Below are 27,729 nucleotides of genomic sequence, written 5' to 3'. Positions count from 1 at the left end.
TCCTATTTCTGAGAAACTTATGTCATAACAGAAACAAAGCAGAAGACCTTTCATGTTTTTATTCAAGTATATGCAATACAGTTTTTCTTTCTGTGTTTGAGTATGTTAACGTCCTTGAATTCTATTTTTTTTAACTTTTTCTTTTTTTTTTTTTTTTTTGGCTGCACCGTGCAGCATGAGGGATCTTAGTTCCCTGACCAGGGATCAAACCCATCCCCCTGCATTGGGAGCGCAGAGTCTTAACCACTGGACCACCAGGGATGTCCCCATCCTTGAATTCTTAATACTGTTTCCTATCTCATAGGGGACACTTTAAAATCTAGAGTCTTCTCTGGGCATTTTTTTATAGCTACTTTATTTATTTATTTATTTTATTTTTTGGCTGTGTTGGGTCTTCGGTTCGTGCGAGGGCTTTCTCCGGTTACGGCAAGCGGGGGCCACTCTTCATCGCGGTGCGGGGGCCACTCTTCATCGCGGTGCGCGGGCCTCTCACCATCGCGGCCCCTCCCGCTGCGGGGCACAGGCTCCAGACGCGCAGGCTCAGCAGTTGTGGCTCACGGGCCCAGCCGCTCCGCGACATGTGGGATCCCCCCAGACCAGGGCTCGAACCCGTGTCCCCTGCATTGGCAGGCAGATTCTCAACCACTGCGCCACCAGGGAAGCCCTTCTCTGGGCATTTTTAAGGTGCCTGCCATTCAAGATTGTTTTATTTTGTTAGGGCTTTCCTAGAGTGCTGGAGACTCTCGGGAACCGTTTTTCTCTATTTTAAAAGCTGCCCAAACCAAAGAGATACGTGCCACTGGGTGATAACCAGTGCGTGATTGAAACTTCAGTGGGGTGCGCGTGTGTGCGTGCATGGGTTGGTGGGGGGGCGCTGACGGACTTCAGGACCCTCCAAAACTAAGGTGGACTTAAATTCCTAAATTGGGAAACTCAGAGTGTCAGGAAAATACATGCTCAAAGGTAGATGAGGCAAAGTAAAAGATAACTAATTTGGATCATTACTAAGCCAGTCAGGGTCAATGAAAAAAAAAAAAGATCTATTCTCAGTTCCTTAAAGCATATATATAGGGGTAGGGGTGGGCAGAGAAAAAGGAAAGAAAGAAAAAAGGCGGCAAGCGGTGAAAACAGAACTTATGGTGGGAACCCATCAGACTGTAATTTGTAGTGAAACTTGAAAATGTATTTTTTTATTCCAAACATGATCTACTTTATTGTTTTCCCTTTTTAAGGTACTGGCATAAACAAATGCTCACTGTGAAGAAATAATTTTAGAAAATGGCTCTTGATGATCCTAGAATCTTTTTCATTCAATGAGGGGTTTTAGAGTCAGTTATTTAAAAGTGAATTGGACCTAGATAGAACTTTGAAATTGCATGCTCGGTGACACTCTCGGGCATTTTCAGAAATTTTATCTCCATTTTCCTGAGCTCAGAATTAGAGACAAGACTACCTCTTCGAACACATCACAGTTGAGACATTAAGAGGCATTAAAACTTCCATTTTCTTTTCCTCTTCTCCAACATCACTGCCTTTACATTTTTATTCCTGGATACTGCTGAAGGTAAAAAAAAAAAACAAATGCTCTCATGAGATTTCTCTGAGATGAGCAAGTTAAATAAAATGTCATGTGATAACGACTCTGAACCAGCCCCTTTTCTTAGATTTTAAACTCACAGTGTAGAATTTGTACCCACAGTGTTCATCTCCGTGTGGTCACTGGTAGTGAAAAGGTGACCACAGATGAGCACTGTAGTCAGTCCCTCGCCCGAAGTAGACCCCCAGTCAATAGTTATTCAAGAAATAATAAGTTAAATATCTAACAATGTGGTGCATCCATGAAGTGGAAGAGACATTAATGTGAGATGTCAGTTCATATTTGTTATCAAGGAGATACATATAATATGACCTCATCTTGATCTGCCTGTCTGTATTTGGGTGAGATTACATCAGTAGCCCCTGATGGATCTCCTTGCTCCGTTCTTGCTGCTCTGTACTCTGTTCGTCACATAGCAGCCAAAGTGAGCGCTTCAAAGGAGATGAGTCAGACGGTTCCAGTCCGTGGATTAAAGCCCTCCGTTGGCTTTCCATCGCTCACAGATGCCAGTGAAGCTTGTGGCCTTCGACCTGGCATGACCTGGCTCTTGCCCACCTCTCTGGGTCCACTTCTTTCCCTGCTCTTAAGTCTGGCTTCCTTTCAGTTCCTGCAGTGGATGAACTTACTCTGTTCCAAGGCTCTTTTAACCAGCTCCTGGATCTGCCCAGAATGGTCTTCCCCTATACCCTCCCGCGACTGGTCCTCCTCAGTCAGCTCTCAGCTCCAATGCCGCCTCCTGGTGAGGTCCCTTCCTTCACCTCCCCACATCAGTTATCACCACCTCATCCTGTTTTATTTTCTTCATAGCTCTTGACTATTTGAAATTATTTGTTTACTTGTTTGTTGTTGATTTCCCCAAGAGAATATAAACTGCCATGAGGGCAGGGACCTCGTCTGTCTTGTTTGTTTATGTTCTGCTCCCAGCCCCTCACTGTCAATGATCAAGGAACAGTCAATAAGTGAGGAAAAGTGTGGAAGGATATACCCCAAAATATTAATAGTGAAGATTACTAAGAGAAGGATGAGGGTAACTTTAATTGATTGTTTTTTCTTTTTGTTCATTTGTATTTATTTCCTAATTTTTCTGCAGAGATTGTGAATTACGTACGCACACAGTCCTTTCTAAATTACTCAAATGTTTAGCCAGGCTTAAGGAGGTGTTTTTAAGGCTTCCAGCCATAAGAATGCGTTATATGCATCCTTGCTGTGTGGTGGGCGCTGAATAAATGTTCAGTGGGTCCACTGAAACCTTTATTCTAAGGGAAGACATTTGCCCCCAAGTTCTGGAGTTGGGTGCCCACCCGAGTCCGTGGGTGGGAGGAAAGCCCGCGTGACCTGCATCGAGGTGCAGATGTAGGGAGCTGTGTCTCCGGGTTTCTGACTTTCATCCCAGTGCTGTGCTCCTCTCTGGCAATCACAGAGTCCTTTTGCTCCAGGGAAAACCCATTATAAACAGCTGCACATGGGGCACTAGCGTGTGATGTGCTTCGGTACACACTGCTTTTTTCAAAGAGAATGTGGAGCCTCTCGCCTTACATGGAACTGAGAGTCTGGGTGAACTGTCTGCCTGTCTTCTGCCAGAAAAAGAACCTACCATGTCGTTTATCCTTTCCAAGTCATTTGACGTTAACAGTCACTTGGCCGGTACTGATTCTTTTTACTAATGCTTTATATCTTAGAAATTTAACAGGTAGAGTAATTGTGGTCTTCGAATAGTTATTTCTTTGTTGTTGTTGTTGTGGGGTGTCTTTTTTTGCGCTTTTTTCCTTCTTCACTTAGTTAACGTCTGAGCCGGTAAACTGTGTGCCACTTGTCTCAGCGTCATATAGCACTAAATACTTCAGTGGTCCAGTATCTTAACAAAAGTAGATTTTCCTTAGCTATGACGCTGGGTGGCTAGGGTTCTAGCTAGTTTGTGAAGTCTGTATCCTATGTGTTTTAACTCCAGTGTTATATTCTGGAAATCTGTGTAAATTGGGGGCAGGGGCGTAGGGGGAAGAATCCAAGAAGAGAAAACTTGCCGACGAGCTTAGAAACAGAAAGAAGCTATTACCTCAAACACCAAAATCATGGGGTTTTTTTCACATGGATTTGCGTCATTTCACATTCAGTAGAAGATTCCGTTACTACCACAGCCCTAAAATACCTTGTACATTGCATGTCCATGTAGCGTAAGTCAGACTGACTGTTCCTTCCAAATTTAGGTAGAGGCAGCTAGACAGTGAGTGATGAAAACGTGTTCTATTATTTATACTACAAATGCCAGGCAATTCATAGAAAAAAATCATTGTTCAGAGCACTGCGAGAGCAGTCCCGTGAGATGTGCCCGGAGTGGGAGTGATTTATGCTCAGGATCCCCTGATGGTAGGGAGCAGCTATCCAGACCGCTTCTAGAGCCATGCCTGGGTGTACAGTTGGGTAGAGCTGTTTTCCATCCGAAAATAGGCACTGCTTAAAGGAAAACACTTCACACTGTGACACGCGATCGTTTCTGATTGTGCGTGGTTCTGATCGCTCCGTGTAAAGCTGAGGGGGAGTAATCCGTAGGACCTGGAGGCCTCCTCGCTTCCACCAAGATCTCCTGTGCTCTCTAGAGTTCCATGATTTTTCTGATCCACCCCCTCCAACCCCCTTTTCTTTGGCTTCATAGCAACAAGGTACACCCAACAGAATCATCCCCGGGTACTTCTGATTCGATGAGCAGTGACAGTTCCGAAGAAAAGTTGACTTAATTCCAGTGGTGGGAATACGCCCCCCGAAAAAGCAAAGCTGCAGTGGGTGTAAATGGGGCCTGGTGAGAGATGCTGGAGGAGTGGAATGGGTCCCAGGGACACGGAGCACCAGAAGGTTGCCGCCTGCTTGGCTCAAAGGCCCAGCAGTGGGGCCAGCTATTGTGAAGCCCCTCTGCCAGACGAACAGGGACCCTTCTCTGGTCACAATAGCCATTCACGCTGAGCAGCCTCATTAAATATTCAGCCTGTGCTTCCGGCAGCTCATTAGGGCCGCAATGAGCAGTGACGTGGCTTCAGGAAAGCCGAGGGCCTGCCGGCCGGCAGCAATAGGCAGAGGCTGAGTGAGCTGCCGATGGCTTTTCTTTTCACTGCCTGTCCTGTGATGACCAGTGTTTGCTCCCTGCTTTGTCTCAAGTCCAGGTAAAAACAAAACAGAAGCCCCAACAAGCAGCTGACACTTGAAGCCTTCGGCTCCTTGTTTCCCATGCTGTCTGGCCAGGGCCTGGGATTTTGAGTGCCTGCCCCCTGGAAGCCCTCTGACCCCCTTCAAGAGCTGTCTGGGGCTCCGAGGGCCTTCGCTGAGCGCTAACAATGTGCTGCTATTGTGTGCTTGGGCTGTTTGATGACTGCGTTTGGGAGGGTTTGAGGTGTGCTTTGATCTTGGCGCTAGGGGTTTGGAATAGCAAATTCTTCCTCTGGAACAGGTTGAATTTGGGAATATTGTGGGCTAAGACTAGCAGTTTGTACAGCAGGTTTACACAGTCCGTGCCAACTTTTCATGTTTCTGAGTGGTTCATTACTAAGTTTTTTCCCTTTTAACTCTGAGGATGGGTATGGTATAATAAAAAATGGATATTCTTCAGCTATTTGGGGTTCTTCCAATTGGCTGGATATTGTCCTTCTTGTATCTTGTTACTTTCCCATGGGTCCGCACTCAGTGCTGGGTGAAATTTAAAGCTGGGAGAATCTGAAAGAAGAATTGAAAGATGGTGAACTCAGACAAAGTGTATTTCTCTTCTCTCACTGTTTGCATGTTTTTCTGTTTCCTGTACAGAAAATGTTTTCAGACAGCTCATTTCTATGTGGAAGATAGCAGTTCACCTCGGGTGGTCCCCAATGAAAGTATTCCTATCATTCCTATTCCGGGTAAGTAAGACATGACTCCTATTTCCAGTGGGCTAATTGTTTTTCTCTTTTGTTCTCAGTGTTATGTGACAGCCATGACAAAATATTATTTTTATAACCTTTTCAAGCTTGCCCAGTCTACGACAGCCTTAATAAGGGTAATTTAATGAAATGTATACTCCTTTACATATCTGCCATGTAATGAAATCATCTTTCAGGGGAACAAATAACTATGAGTTCATATAGTGTAGATTCACAAGAGGGAAGGGAAGAAACAGTAGAAAAAAGGGGAAAACGTACTTAACATATTTGCAATCTACTTGGACTAAATTTCGTTCTGATAGGTAATTTGTGCTTGCTTTTTTTAAAAAAAATCACAATTTGAAATACTGGCTTCTTTTGCTTTTTTTTTTTTTAAGATTTCTACTAAGATTCCTTACTCTGAAAATATTGATTACCTTAGTGTTGGAAGTTTCGGTTCTTAGGCTGTTTGTGTGGAGATCTAGGGAGACGTTCTTGATCTGGTGTCTGTTTCATGTGTCCTTGGTACAAACAGGAAACACTCAGTTACTGCTAGGGATAGGGATTGGTGGAGGACACTAGTAATTCCTAACAAATGCTGTAGACGTTAGAAGTTCAGCAGCGGGTTTGCTGGGATAGATGGCATGAAGGATTTGAAGATGTCTCCCACTATTTTTATTTCGCGTCCCCTTCCATTTTGCCAGGATTGAACTCTCTTCCTCTGGCTTGCATTTTGTACTTGTAAATACCTATCTTCAGATATCTTATACATTCATCCTCTTGACATTATTCTTTTGTAAGCAGAGGCACTACTTTTATTAAGTGCCACCTCCCATATACCCGCACAGCCCACCTGTCTGCCTCATTCTCCAGGATGGTTTTCTTCATCATCTAATATACCATATATTTTACTTGTTTGTTTATGGTCCCCCCAACTACAATGAGAGCTTCCTAAAGGCAGGTGGATGTCTCCTTAGTGCTAGAATAATACCTGGCATGTAGTAGGCATTCTCAAACTCTCTGAATGAATGAATGAATGAATGATAAATATCAGCAAATCTTCCTTAGGGTTCTTAAAAGATCATAGCTGTGAAGCTCAGAGGTGCAGTCCTTCTCTGAGTACCCAGAAGGAATGCTGCTGTTGTTTGCTTATCTTCTCTAGGTGCAGTTATGGTTGGGGACTTACTTGGCCCATTATGTCTCTATGTGATAAGTCATTAGATATTGCTGGAATTGGCCATGTTCTCTCCATTCTGGTCAGCTTCTCTCACTAAAGCTTGCCCCACAGAAAACAGAACAATAGCAGAAAAGGGTCTGGGTAAGTACCCTACTGGATCATTTTGTGGCCGCTGAATGATTCCCATACAGATGGGATAGGTTTTGTGTTACGTTCATTCTTCTCTGCTGACCCTTGACCTTTATTGTTGGTGGCAGAGATTGCACTCTTGCCTTTGAGAGGTGGCAGACAGGAATCAGCCCACCATCCCCAGGGAATAAGTTTTGTTGAATCTACCAGATTTGCGCAGCAGCTGTGCATAATCATTTTCCTCTTGCATCACCTAGAGTATCTGTTGCCCTCTGGAAAATGCCTGGGAGACTCTCTCCTCTGAATTGATTCAGCTGACAAACACAGCTGTTGGGTAGCTGGGCAATTGAAATCCATTTTAAAAGGTTAAATGGTGAGATACTTCTTGGGCTGTCTTTCAGTTTTTAGTTTCTTTTCCCCCTGGATGGGGAGTCAGAACACCAAGGATCTTGCCCTGCCTCTGCCATGAAACCTTTGGTCAATGCCTTGACCTCTCTGAGCCTTAGTTTCCAGAATCTGCAAAGTGAGCAGGATGTCTGCCCTACTTGTAAACGACGCAGTGTTAAAGATCAAATAAGGGGCTTCCCTGGTGGCGCAGTGGTTAAGAATCCGCCTGCCAATGCAGGGGACACGGGTTCGAGCCCTGGTCCGGGAAGATCCCACAGGCGGCAGAGCAACTAAGCCCATGCACCACAACTACTGAGCCTGTGCTCTAGAGCCTGCGAGCCACAACTACTGAGCCTGCGTGCCACAACTGCTGAAGCCCACGCGCCTGGAGCCCGTGCTCCGCAACAAGAGAAACCACCGCAATGAGAAGCCCTCACGCAGCAACGGAGACCCAGCGCAGCCAAAAATTAATTAATTAATTAATTTTAAAAAAAGATCAAATAAGATGGTTTGTGTCAAAACACTTGAGAAAGCTTAAAGGAAGCCAGAATTGTCAGCTGTGGAAGCTTTCCTTCCCAAATCATGATACCGCTCAACCCGGCAGCTATGGAGAGCGAGCATTTGCATGGTCCCCAGGTTAAGACTGTCCCAAACACTGATCCACATCTACTGGGTGCAGCTGACCTCGCCATGCTCTTGGGCTTGGACTTGAGGACTTCAGTTCCCCGGAATCCTCAGAAAATGCCATCAATCGTACCTGCCTTGCCACACCTCTGAGTAGCTGTCTTGGACCAGAAATGCTTTTGAATGTTCTCTGCTTCATTTCCCAGCAGGCTGTTTAATCACCAAGTTATTAAATACTCACAACCCAAAGACATTTCTTTCAATGTGAGTTTCTCCTGATTCTTACTCACTGGTGGTAGAAGTACATGGAAGGAAAAATGTCTTCAGATTCTCCATTGACTGAGAAATCCATTGTATCCAGTTGGGCCTCCCTTGGCATAAGTAGGTGCATCCTTGATGAGTTGTAACACGTTTGTGAAAATGAATTACTTTAAATGCTGTAATGCAGTGTGGCGTGAAAGGACTTACCTGCCGAAACCAAAAGTGAGACTGCTCTTTCACTGTTTTCTCAGGTTTTTATAGACAGCAATAGCCTTCACTAGGGGCATGCCTAGACAGAAAACTTATTTCACCCTTAACTGGGAAGAAGTTACCCTACATGACCCTTCTTTAAAAATCTTTCAGCTTGATCACAATCTCTTATTTTTCTTAAACAAAAGTACATAGTCCTATTTAATAGTTAAATTTGTAAAGTAGTTTGTAATTTTACTTTAACAATCCATGACTGTATTTATTCTTAAGGTTTCCTGCAGTTATTACACTGCAACTATGTCTTGCATAGGAAAAATCAATATAAGGAAAACACAATTTTTTTTTTTTTGAAATCACACGTTTTTTTCACTCTATTAAAGGTTTCAGCCCAATTTTTCTTTCTTGGAGACCTCCTTGGGATCATTTTAAATGATTTAACTTAAGAATTATCTAATTGTTTTTGTGTCTTAAAAATAGTAGGACATTTATAGAGCTTATATGGAATACTTACTCTGCCCACCAGATCTCACTTATATTTTATCTTTGTTCAAAACCTAATAAGAAAGACTACTGGGCCCTAGATGTATCAACTTATCACTTGAACCCCTCATTTGCTGTGACTGATTTTTTAAAAAAGATATTTCCAGACAATGACCAGTAAACTAAACCATTATATAGATTTAAAATGTGGGCAACAGGATGAGACTGAAAATTCAGGTACTGAACTGTTGCAAAATAGAGTTCCTAGGTCATCATTGTAAAATCTGTAATATACTCTGATCCTAGAACTTATTTTACACTTAACCTTTTTCAGAAAACATCATCATTGTCATCTAATACTTATTGAGCATTTATTGATTAAAACTACGTGCTTTATTTTTCACTACAACCTTAGGGGAAAGAGGTGCAATCAATATCTCCATTTCACAGATGAAGAAACTGAGGCTCAGAGACATCATTTAATTTCCCTGAGGTTACATGGACAAATGGTGGAGCTAGCATCGGAATCTTTGTGTGACTTCTAAGTCCCGATGCTTAGAAATGTCTCTGCCACCTCTTGGCATGCTGCTCTGACAGTCCTGATATCTCAGGACTTCAGACTCCTCATTTGGATTTTGCTTCATTAAATCAAGACATTTTCAAATACATGTGACTGTTCTCTTAAATTTTTTTCTGAGTTGTTGTTCTTTATCATTTTCTTCTTCTTTCACTAGTACTGACCAGTTGCTTTTCCATTAAATTCTCTTTCATCCTCCATGAGAGAGTTTCATCATTCTTCTGTTGAAGTTTCCTCCATAGCAAAAAAAAAATCTCTCCTCTTACCTTTGTTTCCTAGTCATTTATTCTCTTCTTTCCTAAGAAAAAGACTCCTCCCCCACCCCACCACCAATATCTCCATTCTCCATTCCCTATGCAAAAGTAGATCTGTGTGATTTAAATGCCTTGAGGAGCAACTCACAAACATGTTGAATGTTGAATAAATTTAGACACTAAATCACCAACTTTTGGATGATTCTGCTGAGGTTTAAATTCACAAATAAACAGCTCTGCTCTTGAAATCCCAAAGCATAAGTGAAGTCAATGAGTTACACTGACTTTTAAAAAGTATTATAAAATAAATGAAATGTTAAGGAAAGCTTTGCTAACCTTTGCTAACCTTTTGCTAACCTTTCAATACTCATCTCTTGAAAGCAGCAGTCTATAGGAATTTTTGAGGAATTTTGAGTTATCCGTTTTACTAAATCTAACTGTAATTTAGGAATTTAGAATCTTCAGGGTGTTCTGGTTTAACTGGCAAAGACAGTGGTGTGAGAATGAAGACATTTTTTTTTCCTGGTCTCACCTACATCTCTGTAAAATGTGGAAATTGTAAAGCCAGTATGGTGGCTAAGGTTAGTTATCCCGCCACATGAGAAGGAACTCCACACGCAAGAGTATTATTATCCAACAGGAAAGAGGTGCTTTTGAGGTTAAGTTCCAATCACTAGAGAAGTGACATCAATTCTTTTATTAGGAAATGTTTAAATTGTGGTACCTGCTCCATGTATGATGCATGAGAAAAGTGGGGGATTTTCTTCCAGTTCAGTTAAATTGTGACTTCTTCAGGAGAATGAAAGGAGAGACTGCAGGCTTTGACTCAATATTTTTCACTAATGGGTTTTCAAAACCAAATGTTCCATGCTTACTGGTCTCCCATGGTTACTGTGGGAGGATAAAGCGTAATTGAACGTAATAACCTAGCTATCAGCCCCCTTCTAGCGTTCTGTCTTCTAAGATATTGAAGTAGTCACAGATTTCTGTCCTTTAAGGTCCATATTATTCTTAGCATCTACAAGTATTTTACAAAATCTACTGTTTCCCACTTTGGGATATTCTTTTGAAACAATAAGCTTGAATAAGATTTTTGCTGCAGTTATTAATGAAGCATTACATACAATATGTCATCTACAAATTATATTCACTGTATTATGCCACTTATACTTTTAGATTTTCGTTGTATATAGCTTTTTAAAGCCAGAACTCAGCTCATGAAATTAGCCCATTCATGGAGCATGTTGAAAGGGCTTTTCCAAACGTGCATGTTGTCAAACACAAATGTCCTTATAAATGCTTTTTTTCTGGATATTAGAAAATCTAACTTTCTAATAAGAGCATTACAAAACAAAATGTTGCTGCTAACCAGTAGCTTAGAAATCCAGAAATGATTCATGCCTTTCCCGCAGTTAAAATACATCTTAATAATTTGAAGGTCACTGGCTTCAGCAGGGTGCCAGCACATAAAGGGGTTTTGAACATGCAGTTTAAAACCCTTGGGATTAAACCAACCTTGTTGGCATATTTTATTTATACAGAGATTATCTCCAAAGGAGATTCATTGGTCTTTTGACTATAATGAAGCCCTTTCTTTATTGACTTCATTGTGTCATAAATGAAAAGAGATTTCTTTTTATGGCAGGAAATAAAATGTTCCCATCTCCACAACACTCCTTGCATCCTAAGAGTCTGATTTAGACAAAAATCTATTTGTTGTGTCCTAAGTCAGGAACTAAAAATCTTGTTCCTGTTTGCTTTATCTTCCTAAGGTGACACAGGTATTGCCAAGCACAGAGAGAGGCCTGAACTTGGCCTCTGAGAGGCTGAGGGGGCAGATAAGAAGGGGACCGAGTTCCGAATATTGAGGTCTGTCCACTACAGGGGTGGTTAGCAGTCCCTGGTAACAGCCCAGTTGCAGGGCGTGGGGTTGGAGAGAGGTCTGAGCACGACTGACTTGACCCAAGTACTGTGCTTTATAGGCTCTCCCTTCCCTCAGATAGATTTGGTTGGGATTTGGAATAGGGTTGAAGGAACTGCTAAGGGTTAAATGAACTTTATAGAGATTGGCCTAAGTAAGTGACTTAAGGCCCTCCAGAATCTTAATGGTAATTTTATATGTACCCACAGCCTGCCAGAGTGACAAGCAAGCAGCGATATTTTCTTAAACAGTCCTTAAGCCAATCAACCCCACAGCTAAGCATCTTGGCAGGAAGGTAAATCCTATGACACTTTATTTACCTGGCATCATCAAGGTGACCAGAATATCAGTGTGAATTTTCCAGGTAACCGAAGTTTACCCTTAAAGCCAAAGCGATTCGTTTCAGCCCTTTTTTGTTGTGGTTGGAGAGCTTCTTTAAAATGTATTATATGGTTCTCTGCCCTCTCTAACCCTGTATGCCCAATTTAAGATCTAGAGAGGTCATGCAAGGTGGAAGAAGCCAGCTTTGGAGTCAGCCTGGCCCCGCCACTTCATGATGACAGTAGACCTTGGCCAAGTTCTTTGGTTGTCTTAGCCACATTTTCTACATCCATAAAATAGGGGTCATGACAGCCCCTAGATCATAGGATCATGCATGTAAAGCGATTAGCACCTAACAGTAAATCATAGCTTTGTGCATTTACTAAATGCCAAGCACTCTTGTAAGTACTTATGTTATCTAGTTTACTGTGCATAACGCTCTATGAGTTAGGTGCTTATGATTTCCGTTTAGAGATGAGGAAAGGGAATCACAGAGAGGTGAAGTCACACCACCAGGCAGACTGGCTCTGGCTTCTGGCACTTACTCCACGGCCTCTGGATGGCTGATACACAGGAAGCATTCCGTCAATGGTGGCAGATAAGAGTAACAACTACACAATTTGACTGAGTTGCAGGCTAAAGACCCTACCACCAAGCAGCGTACTGGGCGGGGCCCTCTGCAGCGCCTCCCTGTGGTGGATGTTCAGGGATGCTTGGGTGCTGATTTTTTCTTTCGAATTTCAAACCAAAAATTGCTAAGTTTTCCCCTTTTTGTTTATTTAATCTCTTGTTCTTTAAGATTAAGAGATAGCAACTTTGGCATGGGTGATTTCCCTCTAATGGCTCTGAGGATGTAAATACAACAGAGACATAACCACAGATTTGGGAAGCAACTTTTCTTTTTTTTTAATTGAAGCATAGTTGATTTACAGTGTCGTGTTAGTTTCTGGTGTACAGCAAAGTGATTCAGATATATATATGTATATTCTTTTATACATATATATATATATTCATTCTTTTTCTCATTCTTTTCCATTATGGTTTATTACAGGATATTGCATATAGTTCCCTGTGCTATACAGTAGGACCTTGTTGTTTATCTGTTTTATATATAGTAGTTTGTATCTGCTAATCCCAAAGTCCTAATTTATCTCTCCCCCACCCCTTTCCCCCTTTGGTAACCATACCTTTGTTTTCTTTGTTTTCTGTGAGTCTGTTTCTGTTTTGTAAATATGTTCATTTGTATCATATTTTAGATTCCACATATAAGTGATATCGTATGGTATTTGTCTTTCTCTGTCTGACTTACTTAGTATGATAATCTCTAGGTCCATCCCTGTTGCTGCAAATGGCAAAATTTCATTCTTTTTATGGCTGAGTAGTATTCCATTGTGTGTGGATAAATAGATAGATAGATAGAACATATCTTCTTTATCCATTCTTCTGTCGATGGACATTTAGGCTGTAGAAGCAACTTTTCTTCATGTTCACACATGCATTTTTCTTTATTTCCTGCAGTTTTGCATTTGAGGTCAACATTAACTAGCTCTTTTTTTCCTCCTTGGAATCTCTCACCTTCTTACTTTCTTCTCAGTAGACGTTTACCCTCTTCTAATGCTCTGCTTTTGATGAGAACAAACCAGACACTAATTTCAGGCTTCATCAGAAGTAGTACATGAGGATGTTCTGTTGTGGACTGACCGAAATAAAAGGCCTCTTAAATGCCAAATTTAGTTCCCACCACAAAAGGCTAACATCTTGGAACAAAGTATAAATGATATTATTTAATAACAACAGCCCACTTTTCTTGACCCTCAACTGACTATATCAAATATTTTATAATGGCGTGATTTAGTGGGAATAGTACTTATCCCATTTTTGCCTAATTTAAACCTTTGGTATCTGAAAGCTCTATATGTAAAAATATTGGCACAAAATTACACAGTAACGTTTCACCAGATTAACCGAGATACTCTAATTCCTTGCTTTTCCTTGAAACTGTGCTTTGAGAATGAAGGCAGTGTGTCCCAGTGCATGCGAGCACAGGCTTTGGGCTTAATACACCAGGATTCAAATCTCAGCTCTGCCACTTAGTAATTGTGTCACTTCAGACAAGTTGCCTCAGTCTCCTTATATGTAACATGAAGATGACGACATCCTCTTTACCTAGTTCTTGTGAAGATAAGTGTATGGAAAGCATTGAGCACAGTCCTTGGCAATCAGTAAGGTCTCTCTTCACATTTATATCGACTCTATCGTTAGACCATTTCACTATAGCATAATAATCCAACCTCTAACCTGTAGTCAGTGAAAACGTCTCTACTTTGATTCCAGCTCATCTTTTCCTTTTCTTTGTGTTTCTCCCCCATCACCCCTGTGTCAGCAACATTTATATTCACCTAAGTAATCAAATCCATCCCTTCTATGGCACTCGTCGTCCTCACCGTGTCATTACACGCTGTTCGTGCTCTTACTTTCTTATGTTCATTGTAACAAATGTTGCCCTTGGGCAGACACCATCTCCCTAATATCTGGCTAAGTCCTAGGTGCTCAGTAAATGCCTCTTCCAGTGGCTTCCCGTTCACTGTGACCCAGACAACAGCTGTTCTCTCCCAGTCGGAGCACTCTTTGCCTCATCTCCGTGGCCAGCTTCCACTGCCATACTCCAGGCTTCAGTTAATCTTTCTGAGCTTGTGTTCCCAACTATAAGATGAGTATGAAAATAGTACCTATCTCTTAGGGCTTTGGGGAGGAATGAGTACATGTTAATACATGTAAAGGGCACAGAAGGTGCCTGGTCCATAGTTAGTGCCACTAATAGTTGCTACATTTGTTAATGAAACTCAGATGTATAGGTGGAAATAACATTTTACAGATGGATATCTTCTTATAGCACAGGATCTCTCCAGATAAAAATTGAACAGATCAGGTCTATGATGCTGTCCTGATTGCTTGGCCTTCTGCTAGTTAATTTTATAATTATCTGGCCCATGTTGAGAGAAATTTAATCGAAAACCGATGTAAGAGGAAAACTATTAGGACTTCTAATTAGCTGTAGCCTTATATTCATCTTAATATTGAGGAAAAAAAGATTTACCGACCCCTCAGTTTCATTTATCTTGATTGAAAGACAAATAATGTATTATCTGGACTGCTGATGGTGGTCACTACGGCGTGTGTGTGTGTGTGTGTGTGTGTGTGTGTGTGTGTGTGTGTGTGTGTGTCTGCCTGTCTGGTAGTTTTATGACGTTACTGGTGGTGCCTGCAAACCCAGAGGAGTATGATTAGACTTCCTTGGATAAAGAATCAAATTGGAGGCTAGTGAGTCGTTTATTTCCACATACGATTATCATACTGAGCTCTGCTGGGTTTTGCTGCATCTAGCCGTGGAGGGAGCAGAGCAACTGATTTCTGGGCATGTGTGGCGTTAGCTTGGATAGTACAGTTGAGCACTTTGCAGGAAAAAATAATAAATTGTTAACCTAAAAGCATTTTTTTTAGCGACTCGAGCTGGGCTATGCCGTTTCAAACACCGTGGTATGTACCTTGCAGAGTAAAATACCTCTAAAGCTGATGTGTTTTTTCTTATTTTGAACTAGAGTCCATGTGCTTCATCATGGCACCATAAGTTTATTGGGAATCTCCAGTTCTAAACTATCACTGTGGAATAAATATTGCCCTCAGCCTATTATACTGTTAACCCCACGTCACTCTACTCTTGGAAACAGCATTGTGTCTTCCATTTCAAAATAAATAGGAGAAAAGTGTTGCCTGCAGTCTGTAGGCTGGAGTGTTTGTGGGGCTAGGTTGTGACCCATCTTATTTATGTTGCCTCTTGTCTAAAGATGAGTTTATTCTTGGGTTAATCTTTTAGAGATGCTCCAATTTTGTACACATTAGTCCTTCTCTCAACTTAAGGTCTTTTCTTTGCCACTTGATCATTATTGTAGAATTTGCTTACTTCTAAACATTTTAAGTGAAGTGATCAGATAATTTGGGAAATTTTTCTTGAACTGTGCATTCTGCTAAATATTCTGGGGAAACATTTTGGCTCGGCTTACTTTGTTAATGCTGGTTACATCATTATGGGAGCTATAGATTTCTTGGGCGTGCAAAATGATTGCATATTCATGAACATCTTCAATCCTGAAATATTTGTAAATAACTTGGCAATTTTTTTCATAAGGTGGCCTATTAAAATGATTAGGTCTTTAATTGTTCACACAGAAAGACTCTGTACGTACAGAGCACCCCCTATTTGATAAGTAACATTCCTCTGCTAAGCAGTTTGGAGTATGAACGTTTATAAGTCACCTTAAACAAAGTATATGAGAGATGCTTTTTTCCGCTTTAGAATGATGCAAGTTTGAAAATGTCAATAGATGCAAAAAGCCACCCTAGAGCTTTGCTCTCTCGAAAGAAAGTAGAGAAGGAATGACATAGTCAATGTTAACTGTCACCAGATGAAGAGAAATCAGATTGTCAGGCCTGGATCTATAACATTCTTGCCAAAGTAGGACCTCATTTACACATACAGATCTTCATACCCTTTGCTAAGAAAAGCATCTGTGGCAGTTTAGATGTTTGTGCGTTTGCCAAAGATCTTTCACTCTGAATAAAGTAAATGTCATGTCTGTTGTTTATCTCAAATTCAGCAGAGTATTTTTAAAAGGAAATATTTGCGGGGGAGGGGCGAGGGAAGGAGGGAAAGAGGAGGTTGGGGAGCTCCAGTTAGCGGGGTGTGGCTGTGTTCCGGCAGTACTCAAGTAGCAGAGTGGATCTGGGTGAATCGGCTTAAAACACACTTGGGGCTCAGGAACTGAAAATGTCCTTTTGAAGTGACAACACTACAAATAAATTGCAATGTGGAGTCTTCCTGAATCTACACCTAGTCTGTCAACACCAAAAAAAATCCAGTTAATTCCATCAAACTGGTTATTTGGCATTGTGTAGACACAGCTGTCTTGAACGAAAATTGTGAACACTTAAACATAGATGGCATTGTACCCGAAGCCCGCTGGTACAGTGGCACCTGTCTGTAATTGTGTATAAAGATTGCTTAGACTTCAGAGATCAGAAATAGGACTTAGTTGTTCCAACTTCAAGCTGGACCCCACTGAATAGCAAGGTTTTGAAAAACGTTGGGTGTGATAACATTTCTTAACAAATAAGTACCCTTGGTAAGCTCAGAATTTTAGTTAAGAGTATGATGTGGTGATTTAACTACATGAGTTGCCTTGAATATAAAGAATAAAGGTAATAGTTTAAGACTGTGTTTAAAACCCTATGTAACCTAGCATTTAGGCATTCAGAATCATAATGAGACCCTAATGTCAAGTAAATCCAGAGACTTTTCTTGAAGACATCTACTTCAGGTGATACAATTACATCAGTCTTTGCAAAAATCAAATATCTGTCTTCAGTAATCCCTTATCAGTGTTATTTGTTTATGGAAGTATTCTTTGTGACTCTGAATATTGTTTTATTCCCACAGATGACATGGAAGCCATTCCTGTCAAACAGTTTGTTAAACACATCGGTGAGCTCTATTCTAATAACCAGCATGGGTTCTCTGAGGATTTTGAGGTATGTTTCAAAACCGGAAATTTGTTTCCTGAAAGCTAACTCTTATTTTACAGGGATTTTTGTAAGCTTGAAGTGAATGTGTTTCAAGCATAACAGAAGCAGTCACTGAGGAAAGTGGGGACTTGATTCTCTTTTTTCTTTTCCTTACACTTAAGAGTTTTAACAGGCCCTCTTTCCCCAGTAAAAATGAGGTGAAAGGGGGTTGCTTGTGCACTTCTGTGAAAGAACAGACTTAGTGGCAGGAAAGAGGCAACCTCAGATTCTCTCTTCATCTGCATTCTAACTGGGGCAGCAGTCATCATGCAAAGGACAGCGCTCCTCATTCCGTGTCACTTCTGGGATGTACAAGGTGTAGCGGAGACAGACAGCAGATGTGAAGTCTGAGGGATCTGAAGCTGGCTCCACCAGGAGTGATCTTTATTATCCTTGAGCCAGTCATTTCATTTCTGATCCCCAGTTCCCTCATTTTTAAAAATGGCACTGATGTCACCTCCAACCCTAACGATGTTGGAAAAAAACGAATGATTAACATCCTGGAAAGTGCTGGGTTAACTGTTAAGCCCATGCAAAGGTCGACTGTTGTTTTCGTGACTATTAATCCTTGGAGAGGAGACGTGGGTGAACGCAGCCTTCTGATTTTAAGAACTGGGATGTAGGAAACAAGGTAGAGAGCAGCGCGCACTACCCTGCCAGCTCTGGGTTCCGTGCCAGCTCAGCAATGACAGGGTGTCAATGAGGAGCTATTAAACAGACTGCCCTTTTCTTCACTGAGGCGCTTCACTAAGGCACATCTCTGGCAGCAAGAGTTGTGCCGAGGAGGCCAAGTTTTCATGGCAGCTCAGCTGTCTTCTAGCTTTGTGGGTAAGTCGATTCCTTTCTGTCTCGTTTCTGCTTTAAAATGGAAATGATGATGATGGCACTAACCTGCCCACCTCTTTTCACGAAATTGGTTCTGGGGATCACATGGAATAATGGAAGGTAAGCCCTTTGAGATCGCCCAGGAGCTATACAGCTGGGAGGTGCAGTTATTTCGCATGGAGAAGGAGAGAGAAAAAGAGGACCAGAAGCCCCTGTCTCTATGCAAATTTGGAGTCCCCAAAGGCCATCCTAAAGGCAATTATATTGACAACTTGTTTTAAATTAAGTCCTTCTCCTAGCTTTTTTGTTTTCGTTTTATTTCTTGAGCAGAAGCAAAGCAAAGGTGGTAGAGAGAAGGACCCCTCTGATTTATTCTGCAGTCGTATGTTTCATGGAACAAACAAAAACACGTCAAGTGTTGAACGCGGCTCTTAGATGCTGCCCCAGAAAAGGTGCCTGTCCAAGTACAAAGCACATGGTTTAAAGTCAAACGTTTTGTATTCATGAGGACAGCACATGTGTGTGGTGTTCAAGTGATTTAGTTCAATTGACTGTTGGCTGGATGACTGAGCAAGAATATTGAGGCATTTAACAATGTTGATGGTATTCGGGACAAACATTTATCCTCTAGAGACGAGAATTTGATCAGGATGATCAAATGCAACTCCAGTTTCTCAATTATTTATGATTTGAGGCCCCAGTGCTATTCATCACAGCTGGTTTTGACACCATTTAATTATTCAAAATAATCAGCTACACCTCTGTAAACTTGATCTGACTCAAAATGGGCTTCGCTGCATCAAAATCACGCCTGTTAACAAATCCTGGGCATCTGCACCCTATTTCTATCCTAAAAAGAAAACTGTGGCTAGAAGCTTTTGTCGCCTGTATTGAACTCTCTAGCTTAAGTATTATTCTGGTAGTTTCAGGATTGGAACAGGGAGGGCGGGGAGGAGGGAGGCTTTGTTCTACTGTTGTTATTTCACAGTCTGTCCTGGTTTGAAAGGTTTCAAATCGGGGCTCTTCAGACTAGGAAGAACATCCTTTCTCCCTCAAAGAATAGTAAGACAGCCATGTAAAGGGGGAAATGAGACATAGAAAAGCTCACTAACATACTGTCATCATCTAATTTAGGGGGAATTTGAAGTATTTGGAAACAGTAGTAGTACTCCTTTTGGGTAGCTCTGCTAGAAAGGAAAATGGTAACAGGCTCTATAAGAAGCGATCAAGGCTGTTTTTATAAACAAGAGATAGTAATAGGCTGTAAAAAGGAGGTCAGGATGAGAGATTTTGTGTAATTTAACAACAATAAAACAAAACCCTCATATTAAGAGAGTGGTAACCTCAACCTCAGATTTCTTTTATGTGGAATAACGACGGCCGGCATCTGCTTGGCACGGTTGCCTGGATTATTTTGCTCGTTCCTCAGAAATACCCCATGAGGTGTGTGCTATTTTACTGTCCCTATTTTGCAGATGAGGAAAGTTACCCATGAGAAAACTGAGGCATTGGGTGATTCAGTTACGAAGTGGCAGCAATAGGGTTTAAGACCAAGGCTTTCTGACTCAAGCCCACATGTTTAACATTGATGCCCTCCAGACTCTCATCGAAGTAGTGTCCTATAATGAGCTGAAGTCAAAGGAGAGAGAACCAAGATTATCAGTGATTGTCTAAAACTGATCATGCAGCTGATGGGCCAGTGAGTTCCTTGGCAAGGAAAGGGGCGGGGGGAGCAGTCAAAATAAGGAGCCTCCCGCCCCCGCCAAGACTACTGCGAGCCCAGTACATGATCTTTATGGGCTAGAGCCTTCCCAGAGGGCTGAGAATCTGACATAAAAATCTTATATAACCTCTGAATAGAGGCCTAAAATTAGTCAAAGAACTAATCTTAAGATTATAGAGGAAACCACTGAACAGTGAATATTTGCCCATTAAGAGGAGTTAAAGCAACTCATTCTGCAGTTACTGAGTACCTAGCATTCTCTGAGTACCTGCTATTCTCCACAGGTACTGAGTACCTACATGGTATAAGGCACACAGATGAATTGGACAGAGGGATTGCCCTCAGGGAGTTCAGCCTGATGGGGGAAGACTAGAGTATACACAGCTAAAGTAGAAAGAGGGCAAAGCAAAATAAGTGCTAATACAGAAATGAAGTTCTGGAGGAGAGCAAAGGAGAAAGGCTCCTATGTATTTTGATTGGGTATTTCTGCAGAAGTTCTATTTACCCCATCTTGATTTCAAATCTTGGAGGGAAATGGAAAAAAACAAAGGTGGTGAATAGCTGTCATATGTTCAGAACTTTGCTGCTTGGAGGAGAATGAGAAATGATTCACTGGTAATTTTGAGTCTTTGTTTGGAGGTGACGCTGAAAGCAAGCTTTTGGTCCTTGTCAGATAAATTTTGGAGGCTGTTAAAAGCTGGGGACATTATACCTCTAGCAGATTTTGCAGTCACTGGAAATAACGTCAATCCTTATGCCAGGATAGTGTTCAGTGACTGTTCCCTTGGCTACCTTAGCTGACTACAACCTCACTCTTCCCCGGCCTCCCCAGTCATAATCCAGGAGGCTTTCAGAGGTGCGATGCTAGCATATAATCTTTCAAGATCAGGGGAGCTCCAAGGCCCTGTGGGTCAACAGAATTAATAGGCAGGGGTCAGGAGCATCACAGGTTTAAAGGCTGAGTGCGGAGATGAGGCCAGAGGTCCAATACCCCTTGACAAGATCCTTTGGGGGATCAGGTCTGTTACAATTAACTCCAGCTGAGCTAAATTTGGGCCAGTTGCTCATCTTAAATCAAGAGAACAAAGCTTTGTCCACCTGAGCTCATGTGCCAAGGGACCAGTGGCCACAATCGCTTTAGGTAAGATGCAGAGTTCTCGTGTTGCCGATGACACATACCGAGAGTTCCTGACAGAGGCGGAGAGCTGCAGAAAGAATGCTGCCTGCAGGATGGCAGAAAATGGCCCTGTCAGGTTTCCGGAGCCTCGGTGACAAAATGCCAGTGTGGGTCTTAAATGTCCCACAGGAAAACATTTTAAACCCTTATCATGAAAAACATCATAGTTGGTTAAGTTGAGGTTTTTATAAAGAGTGAGAAAAAACGTACGTTAGCCAAATTTCACAGATCGTACAGGAAAAATAATTCTATTTTATAGACCAGCTGCAGTATGATAGACACTGTGATGTACTCTCCAAAGATGGGTTGGTTTTCTGGAGGGGAAGGCAGTCATTTTAGATAAAGACATATGGATTCGGATGGGGGAGAAAAGGACAGGCATTCTTAGCAAGGAAAATGGCAGTGAAGCACAGAGCAGGAGGTCATACGGTCTGTTCAAGGGGCATAGAGTTAAAACTGTGTGGCATTGGGAAGGGAGTGGGTGGAAAATAGGATGGGACCTTGAAAGCCTGGCTAAGGAATCTGGCGTCTCTCTAGAGGTGTCTGAGTGAGAGAACAGCAAAGTCAAAGCAGCATTTGAAGAAAATCAGGGCAGCAGCAGTTTGTAGCCTGAGCGGAGGAGAGTAGAGGTAGGAAGATGAGTGTGGCCAGTACCTGGCGAGGGCCAGCTCTGAGTCCGACACTAAACAAAGCACTGAGCTGTGGTCATGACTTAACCTTGTGTACAGCAGTCCCCTGAACACAGTTGTGGGCTGCCTGAACTCAGGCACTAAGAAAGTTATACACACTCGGTCTAACACTTGGTCATCAGGTCCAAAATATTTCCTTCTCAGCTTGCTTCACTGTGAAGCTGAGTAATCTGAAAGATTTCTAGATCTGTTCTGGTTGGCTTCTTTTTTTCAATTTGAGCTACCGAATGGGAGGACAGTAGGTCACCATGTGCCCTTTGGACAGCCTTTCACATCCACAACTCCAGGCAGGAGGTGATGTAGTCTGTATCATCTCCCAAGAATTCTGTGTCTGTCAGCTTTTAGTGGTTTTGTTTGTTCGTTTTTTTAAGTTATACTTTATTTTAAATCTCTTGTTCTCAGTTGGCTGTTTTCTGTGATCGTGTGCCTGTTCCTTCGCAGAATATTCATTTTGAGAATACCAGCTCTGTTATAGAGACAGTAAAGTACAAACAAGCTTAAATCTTAAACTTTTTATCAGGGTGCTGAACAGGTAACTTTACTATACACACTCTATCGGCCAGTGTCACTTCAAAAGGTTTTAACACCTATTGAAATCACATTAACTTTGAAATGCCAGTTCTGATGGAGAAAAGCCACTCCAGGATCAGATGATATTATCAGCATCTAAATGAGTCAGGCAGTACTGCAAGGAATTACAGATGACATTATTATCCACAAGACAAAATCAGAAGGCCATAGGCAAACCCCTTGGGTTCTCATAAAATCAGATTTAACGTTATTTATGACTATCCTTTGTTTTCTGTCATTCATATAACTGGAAAAGTGAAATAGAGGCAACGGGTCAGACCAAGAGTTTTAGATAACACAGAGTTTGATTGGCCATATTGAATGGCTGCTTTAAACAGTACAGACAGCTGCTCCCACGCAGGCTTGGTCAATTGCATTAGACTGTAATAGAGGCCCCACCTCAGTCCATAGTGTGTGGTCAGAGCCACACAATGGGAAAAAAATATCAATAAACAAAGTGAATCTCAAACTAAAGTACTAAAAGCTGAAAGCTCAGCACAAGATATCTGAGCAGCTCAGCCCTGAAGAGGTACATGCCAAAGGTATGATCTTCAAAACCCAGAAACCAAAGCATGTCAGCTTATTTCACGGATTTGTGTACAGATTGAACTAATGTCTTCCAGAATACAAATCCATTTTCAAAGGTTTTCTGGCCCTGCAACTATTTAGAAGAGCACACGTCAGGCTTTCAAGGCAGTTCTAAAAGGCAAATATTCTGGGTACGGCTAGCGGCTAGCGTTGCTTCTGTTCTTGGAGATATTAAGATATCAGACTCATTCCATTGTGCTCACATTTTATTATCTATTTTAGAGAAAAGAGCCAAAGGCAGCCTTAAGGCCCTTTAAACCAGCATTTGCCAAACTGTAGGTTATAAACCACTTTAGATAGAATAGCAAGTATCAGAGTTTATCACATTTAGTAAAAGTAAGAAAAGATAAAGAATTGTCATGAAACGCACACTTTCCCCAGAGAGGTGTGTTGGATTAATGCCTGTGGGTCTTCTTTTTTTTCTTTGCTTCCTTCCTTCCTTCCTTCCTTTCCTTCCTTCTTTTCCTTCCTTCCTTCTTCCTTCCTTCCTTCCCTCCCTCCCTCCCACTGGGAATGCCTACAATTATGAAAAATTGAATATATATCCTCTAGGAATCGGGTGTCCATGAATATGGTTTCTTTGAATAGTTAGTGACCCATTGTTTTTATACCTTAGTTAAGTTCTTTGATCACAGTGAGTTCCTCCTAAGTACTTTGCAAATATGAAAGACAGCCAGTTCCTTGTTTCATTATGCGTGATGTAAATGCTGTGGAAATCATCCATAATTGCTATGCAACTCCTTTGTGAAGAAAAGTCTGCACGCTCATAAACTCTGTTACATCTGTTACGTGTAAAACATTTCTCCTGATCATCTTGTGTCACTTTGTCCCTGCTCTTTGCCGCAGCTGTGCACTGCTAATGACTTCCCTTATTAGTTCGCGCCAGTGCAGTCTTGGGTTTGAAGCACACAGTGTAGAAAAATGTGGCTTTTTAGCAATCTTGTATCAGGCTAATGGATGATGTTTCTATCCATGGCAAAGGTGACCGGAGAGGAGAGTTGCTTCTCCCACTGCTGTTTTTCTAAAGAAGGATAACGTAAATAAATTCAGAGTTAACAAATAACGCATCAGAGCCATATATATTTGAGCCAGATATGACAACTGTTTAAGTTCTATTAGTGTCATTTCAGGGCTGAGTACAGTCAATTTGTAGTCTGTTGGTTATAAAACGAGGCTGTAAGGACTATAATATAAGCATATTGCAAATCATGGTGGAGATTATTCTTCTGCCTGGAATATCCCTGTTCATCCTTTAAGGCCCGGGTGAATCATCTCCTGTCTAAAGCCTTCCTCTGTGTTCCCATCAGTTTCTTCAGGCCTCTTTTCTACTAATCACATTTGACTGTCATCATCCTTTTACATGTTGTTCTCAGCCATCCGACTGCGACATATTCAAAAGGAGATACTATTTTGTAATCCCCATGCCTAGGTCAAAATCTGGAATAAAGTAGATAGTTGATGAATTAGTAAAGAATGAAATCCTTTTATTTTGTTCACATCCTTCATACGTTTGTTATTAATATGTCAGTAATCATTTCTGAAGTTGAGTTTGGGGAGGTAACAGTGGCCTGTGGCTGGGAAGTGTGTAAATACTCTGTGCTTTTGGATGTAAATAGTTCCTTTCTTTCTACGACCTTGTTGTTAAACGTCTAAAGCATGTCTAAAAATCTTTGAAATCTCAATGTTTGTTTTCTTCTCTAGGAGGTCCAGCGCTGTACAGCTGATATGAACATCACTGCAGAACATTCTAATCATCCAGATAACAAGCACAAAAACAGATACATCAACATTTTAGCATGTGAGTAATAAACTTTAAACTATCTTAACTGCGGGGAAATGAAATCTTTCTGCTGGGTATAAGCTGAAAGGCAAGCAATCAGAATCAGGATGCCAAGAGAAAATTACACTTGCAAGTTAACCTCTCATTAGCCCATCTTCAACAGTGTGGAAGAAGAAGTGGGGACATTCTCTGCCCGCTGAGTCTTTCACGAAGCTGTCAGATCTCTGCTTAATAATCAGGTGATCGAAGGAAATGTTCTGAGCTTTACTGTTTTTACATGAAGTGATTTCATTTCTGATGCTGGGAACCAAAATGTAATGTCATGTCGCTATCTTGACATTGTTCTTTTTAAATTTTTTTATAGCTACTTTATTTATTTATTTATTTATTTTTGGCTGTGTTGGGTCTTCGGTTCGTGCGAGGGCTTTCTCTGGTTACGGCAAGTGGGGGCCACTCTTCATCGCGGTGCGGGGACCGCTCTTCATCGCGGTGCGCGGGCCTTTCACTATCGCGGCCCCTCCCGCTGCGGGGCACAGGCTCCAGACGCGCAGGCTCAGTAGTTGTGGCTCACGGGCCCAGCTGCTCCGTGGCATGTGGGATCTTCCCAGACCAGGGCTCGAACCCGTGTCCCCTGCATTAGCAGGCAGATTCTCAACCACTGCGCCACCAGGGAAGCCCTTGACATTGTTCTTAACCAATGAGAGCCAAGTCTTTTAACACAAATGGAAATACTGGGAACTGAATCAAGGAAGTTGAATTTCAAAGCAGTCTCTCTAAGATTAGGTAATTAGTTTATACCAGTCCTTGTGGCCCATGTGCTTAGTCCTGTCCAAAACATTTCCAGGGTCAAGAATACCCTGGAAGTTCAGGACACAAACAAATAAAGTGTTCTTCTTACAGAGCCTCAAGGAATACGAGGACAGGCTACTTCTGTGGCTAGAAGGCCTCTTTTTGTAGACATTGTGGCTTGGGTCACTGGCTGAAAATATACACTTCTGTATTAAGGGCAGGGGCACAGATGTTTATGGTTAACATACACTATGGTAAAGAACACAGTACTTGCAATTTTATGTAATAGCGCATTTAAATCGGACCACTTAAATCTGCACGCTACTATAGATAGTTCTTTTAAATAATACTTTACTGAGATGTAATTCACATACCATATAAAATTCACCCATTTTAACATTAATTTGAATTTAAAGTGAATTTCAGTGGTTTTTATTATCGGCACAGAGTTGTACAACCATCACCACCATCTAATTTTAGAACATTTTCAGGACCCCAACAAGAAACTTCCTTACCCATGAGCAGTCACTCCCAATTCCTCCCTCTCCCAAAGTCCCTAGAAACCACGTACCTACTTTCTTTCTCTGTGTGTTTGCCTATTCTGGATATTTCATATAAATGGAATCATACAATATATGGCCTTTTGTGTCACTTCTGCTTGGCATGATGTTTTTAAGGTATACCCATGGTGTGGCTTATATCACTACTTCATTCCTTTTTATGGCTGAATAATACTCTGTGCTATGGATATACCACATATTCATTTCTCATTTGATGGACATTTGAGTTGTTTCTACTTTTTGACTATTACGAAGAAGGCTGCTATGAACATTTGTGTACAAGGTTTTGTACAGACATATATTTTCAACTCTCTTGGGTATATACTTAGGAATTGAATAGCTAGGTCATATGGTAACTTTATGTGTAACATTTTGAAGAACTTCCCAACTGTTTACCGAAGTGGCTATACCATTTTACATTCCCAGTAGCAATATATGCAGGTTCCAACGTTTCCACATCCTTGCCAACACTTGTTACTATGTTTTTTTGATAATATCCATCCTAATGAGCGTGAAGTCGTATCTCAGGGTAGTTTTGATTTGCATTTCCCTAATGATCAGTGATGTTGAACATCTATTCATGTATTTATTGGCCACCTGTATATGTTCTTTGGAGAAATGTCTGTTCAGATCCTTTGCCCATTTTTTAATTGGATTACTTGTCTTTCTATTGTTGAGTTCTTTATAGATTCTAGATACAAATCCCTTATCAGATATATAGTTTGCAAATATTTTCTTCTGTTCTGTGCATTGTCTTTTCACTTTCTTGATGATATCCTTTGAAGTACAGATTTTTAAAATTTTGGTGAAATTCAGTGTATTTTTCTTTGGTTGCCTGTGGTCTTGTTCTCACATCCAACGAACCAGTGCCTAATCCAAGATCGTGAATATTTACACCTGTCACAGTTTTTTCGTCTTAGCTCTTACATTTACGTCTTTGACCCATTTGAGTTAATTTGTGTATATGGTGTGAGGTAGGGGTCCAGGTTCATTCTTCTGCATGGCTGTCCACTTTTCCCAACACTATTTATTGAAGAGATTGTCCTTTCCCCATTGTATATTCCTGGCCCTTTTGTCATAAACCAATGGACCATATATGTGTGGGTTTATTTATGGGCTGTCTACTCTGTTCCATTGATCTGTGTGTCTGTTTTTATGCCAGTACCATACTGTTTTAATTACTATAGCTTTGTAATATAATTTGAAGTCGGGGGTGTGATGCCTCCAGCTTTGTCCTTCTTTCTCAAGATGGCTTTGGCTATTTGAGGTCTTTTATGGTTCCACACACATTTTAGGATAGTTTGTTCTATTTATGTGAAAAATGCCATTGGAATTTTGATAGGTATTGCATTGAATCTGTAGATTGCTTTGGGTAGTAGTATGGACATGTTAACAATATTAATTCTTCCAATCCATGAGCATGGACTATCTTTCCATTTATTTGTGTCTTCTTCAGTTTCTTTTATTAATGTCTTAGAGTTTTCAATACACAGGTCTTTCACCTCCTTGGTTAAGTTTATTCCTAGGTGTTTTGTTCTTTTTGATGCAATTGTAAATGGGATTGTTTTCTCAATTTCTCTTTCTGATAGTTCA

At 41.3% G+C, this 27,729-nt stretch overlaps 1 protein-coding gene across 3 annotated transcripts in view; it reads left to right on the top strand.

The window, feature by feature from the left end:
• The window catches only part of PTPRG (protein tyrosine phosphatase receptor type G), a 731,557-nt gene that overhangs the window by 668,529 nt on the left and 35,299 nt on the right, over positions 1 to 27,729 (top strand). For all 3 annotated transcript variants that reach the window (XM_007192374.3, XM_007192373.3, XM_007192375.3), the window contains 3 exons: positions 5,384 to 5,475; positions 17,311 to 17,402; positions 24,709 to 24,805. In XM_007192374.3, coding sequence (XP_007192436.2) covers positions 5,384 to 5,475; positions 17,311 to 17,402; positions 24,709 to 24,805 — 281 coding nt within the window. The remainder of the gene's footprint in view (positions 1 to 5,383; positions 5,476 to 17,310; positions 17,403 to 24,708; positions 24,806 to 27,729) is intronic.

Source organism: Balaenoptera acutorostrata, chromosome 10 (genome assembly GCF_949987535.1).
Source record: "Balaenoptera acutorostrata chromosome 10, mBalAcu1.1, whole genome shotgun sequence".
In the NCBI taxonomy this organism is placed as follows: domain Eukaryota; kingdom Metazoa; phylum Chordata; class Mammalia; order Artiodactyla; family Balaenopteridae; genus Balaenoptera; species Balaenoptera acutorostrata.
Note: the sequence above shows the minus strand (reverse complement) of the source record. Positions and strands in the feature narration are given on the sequence as shown.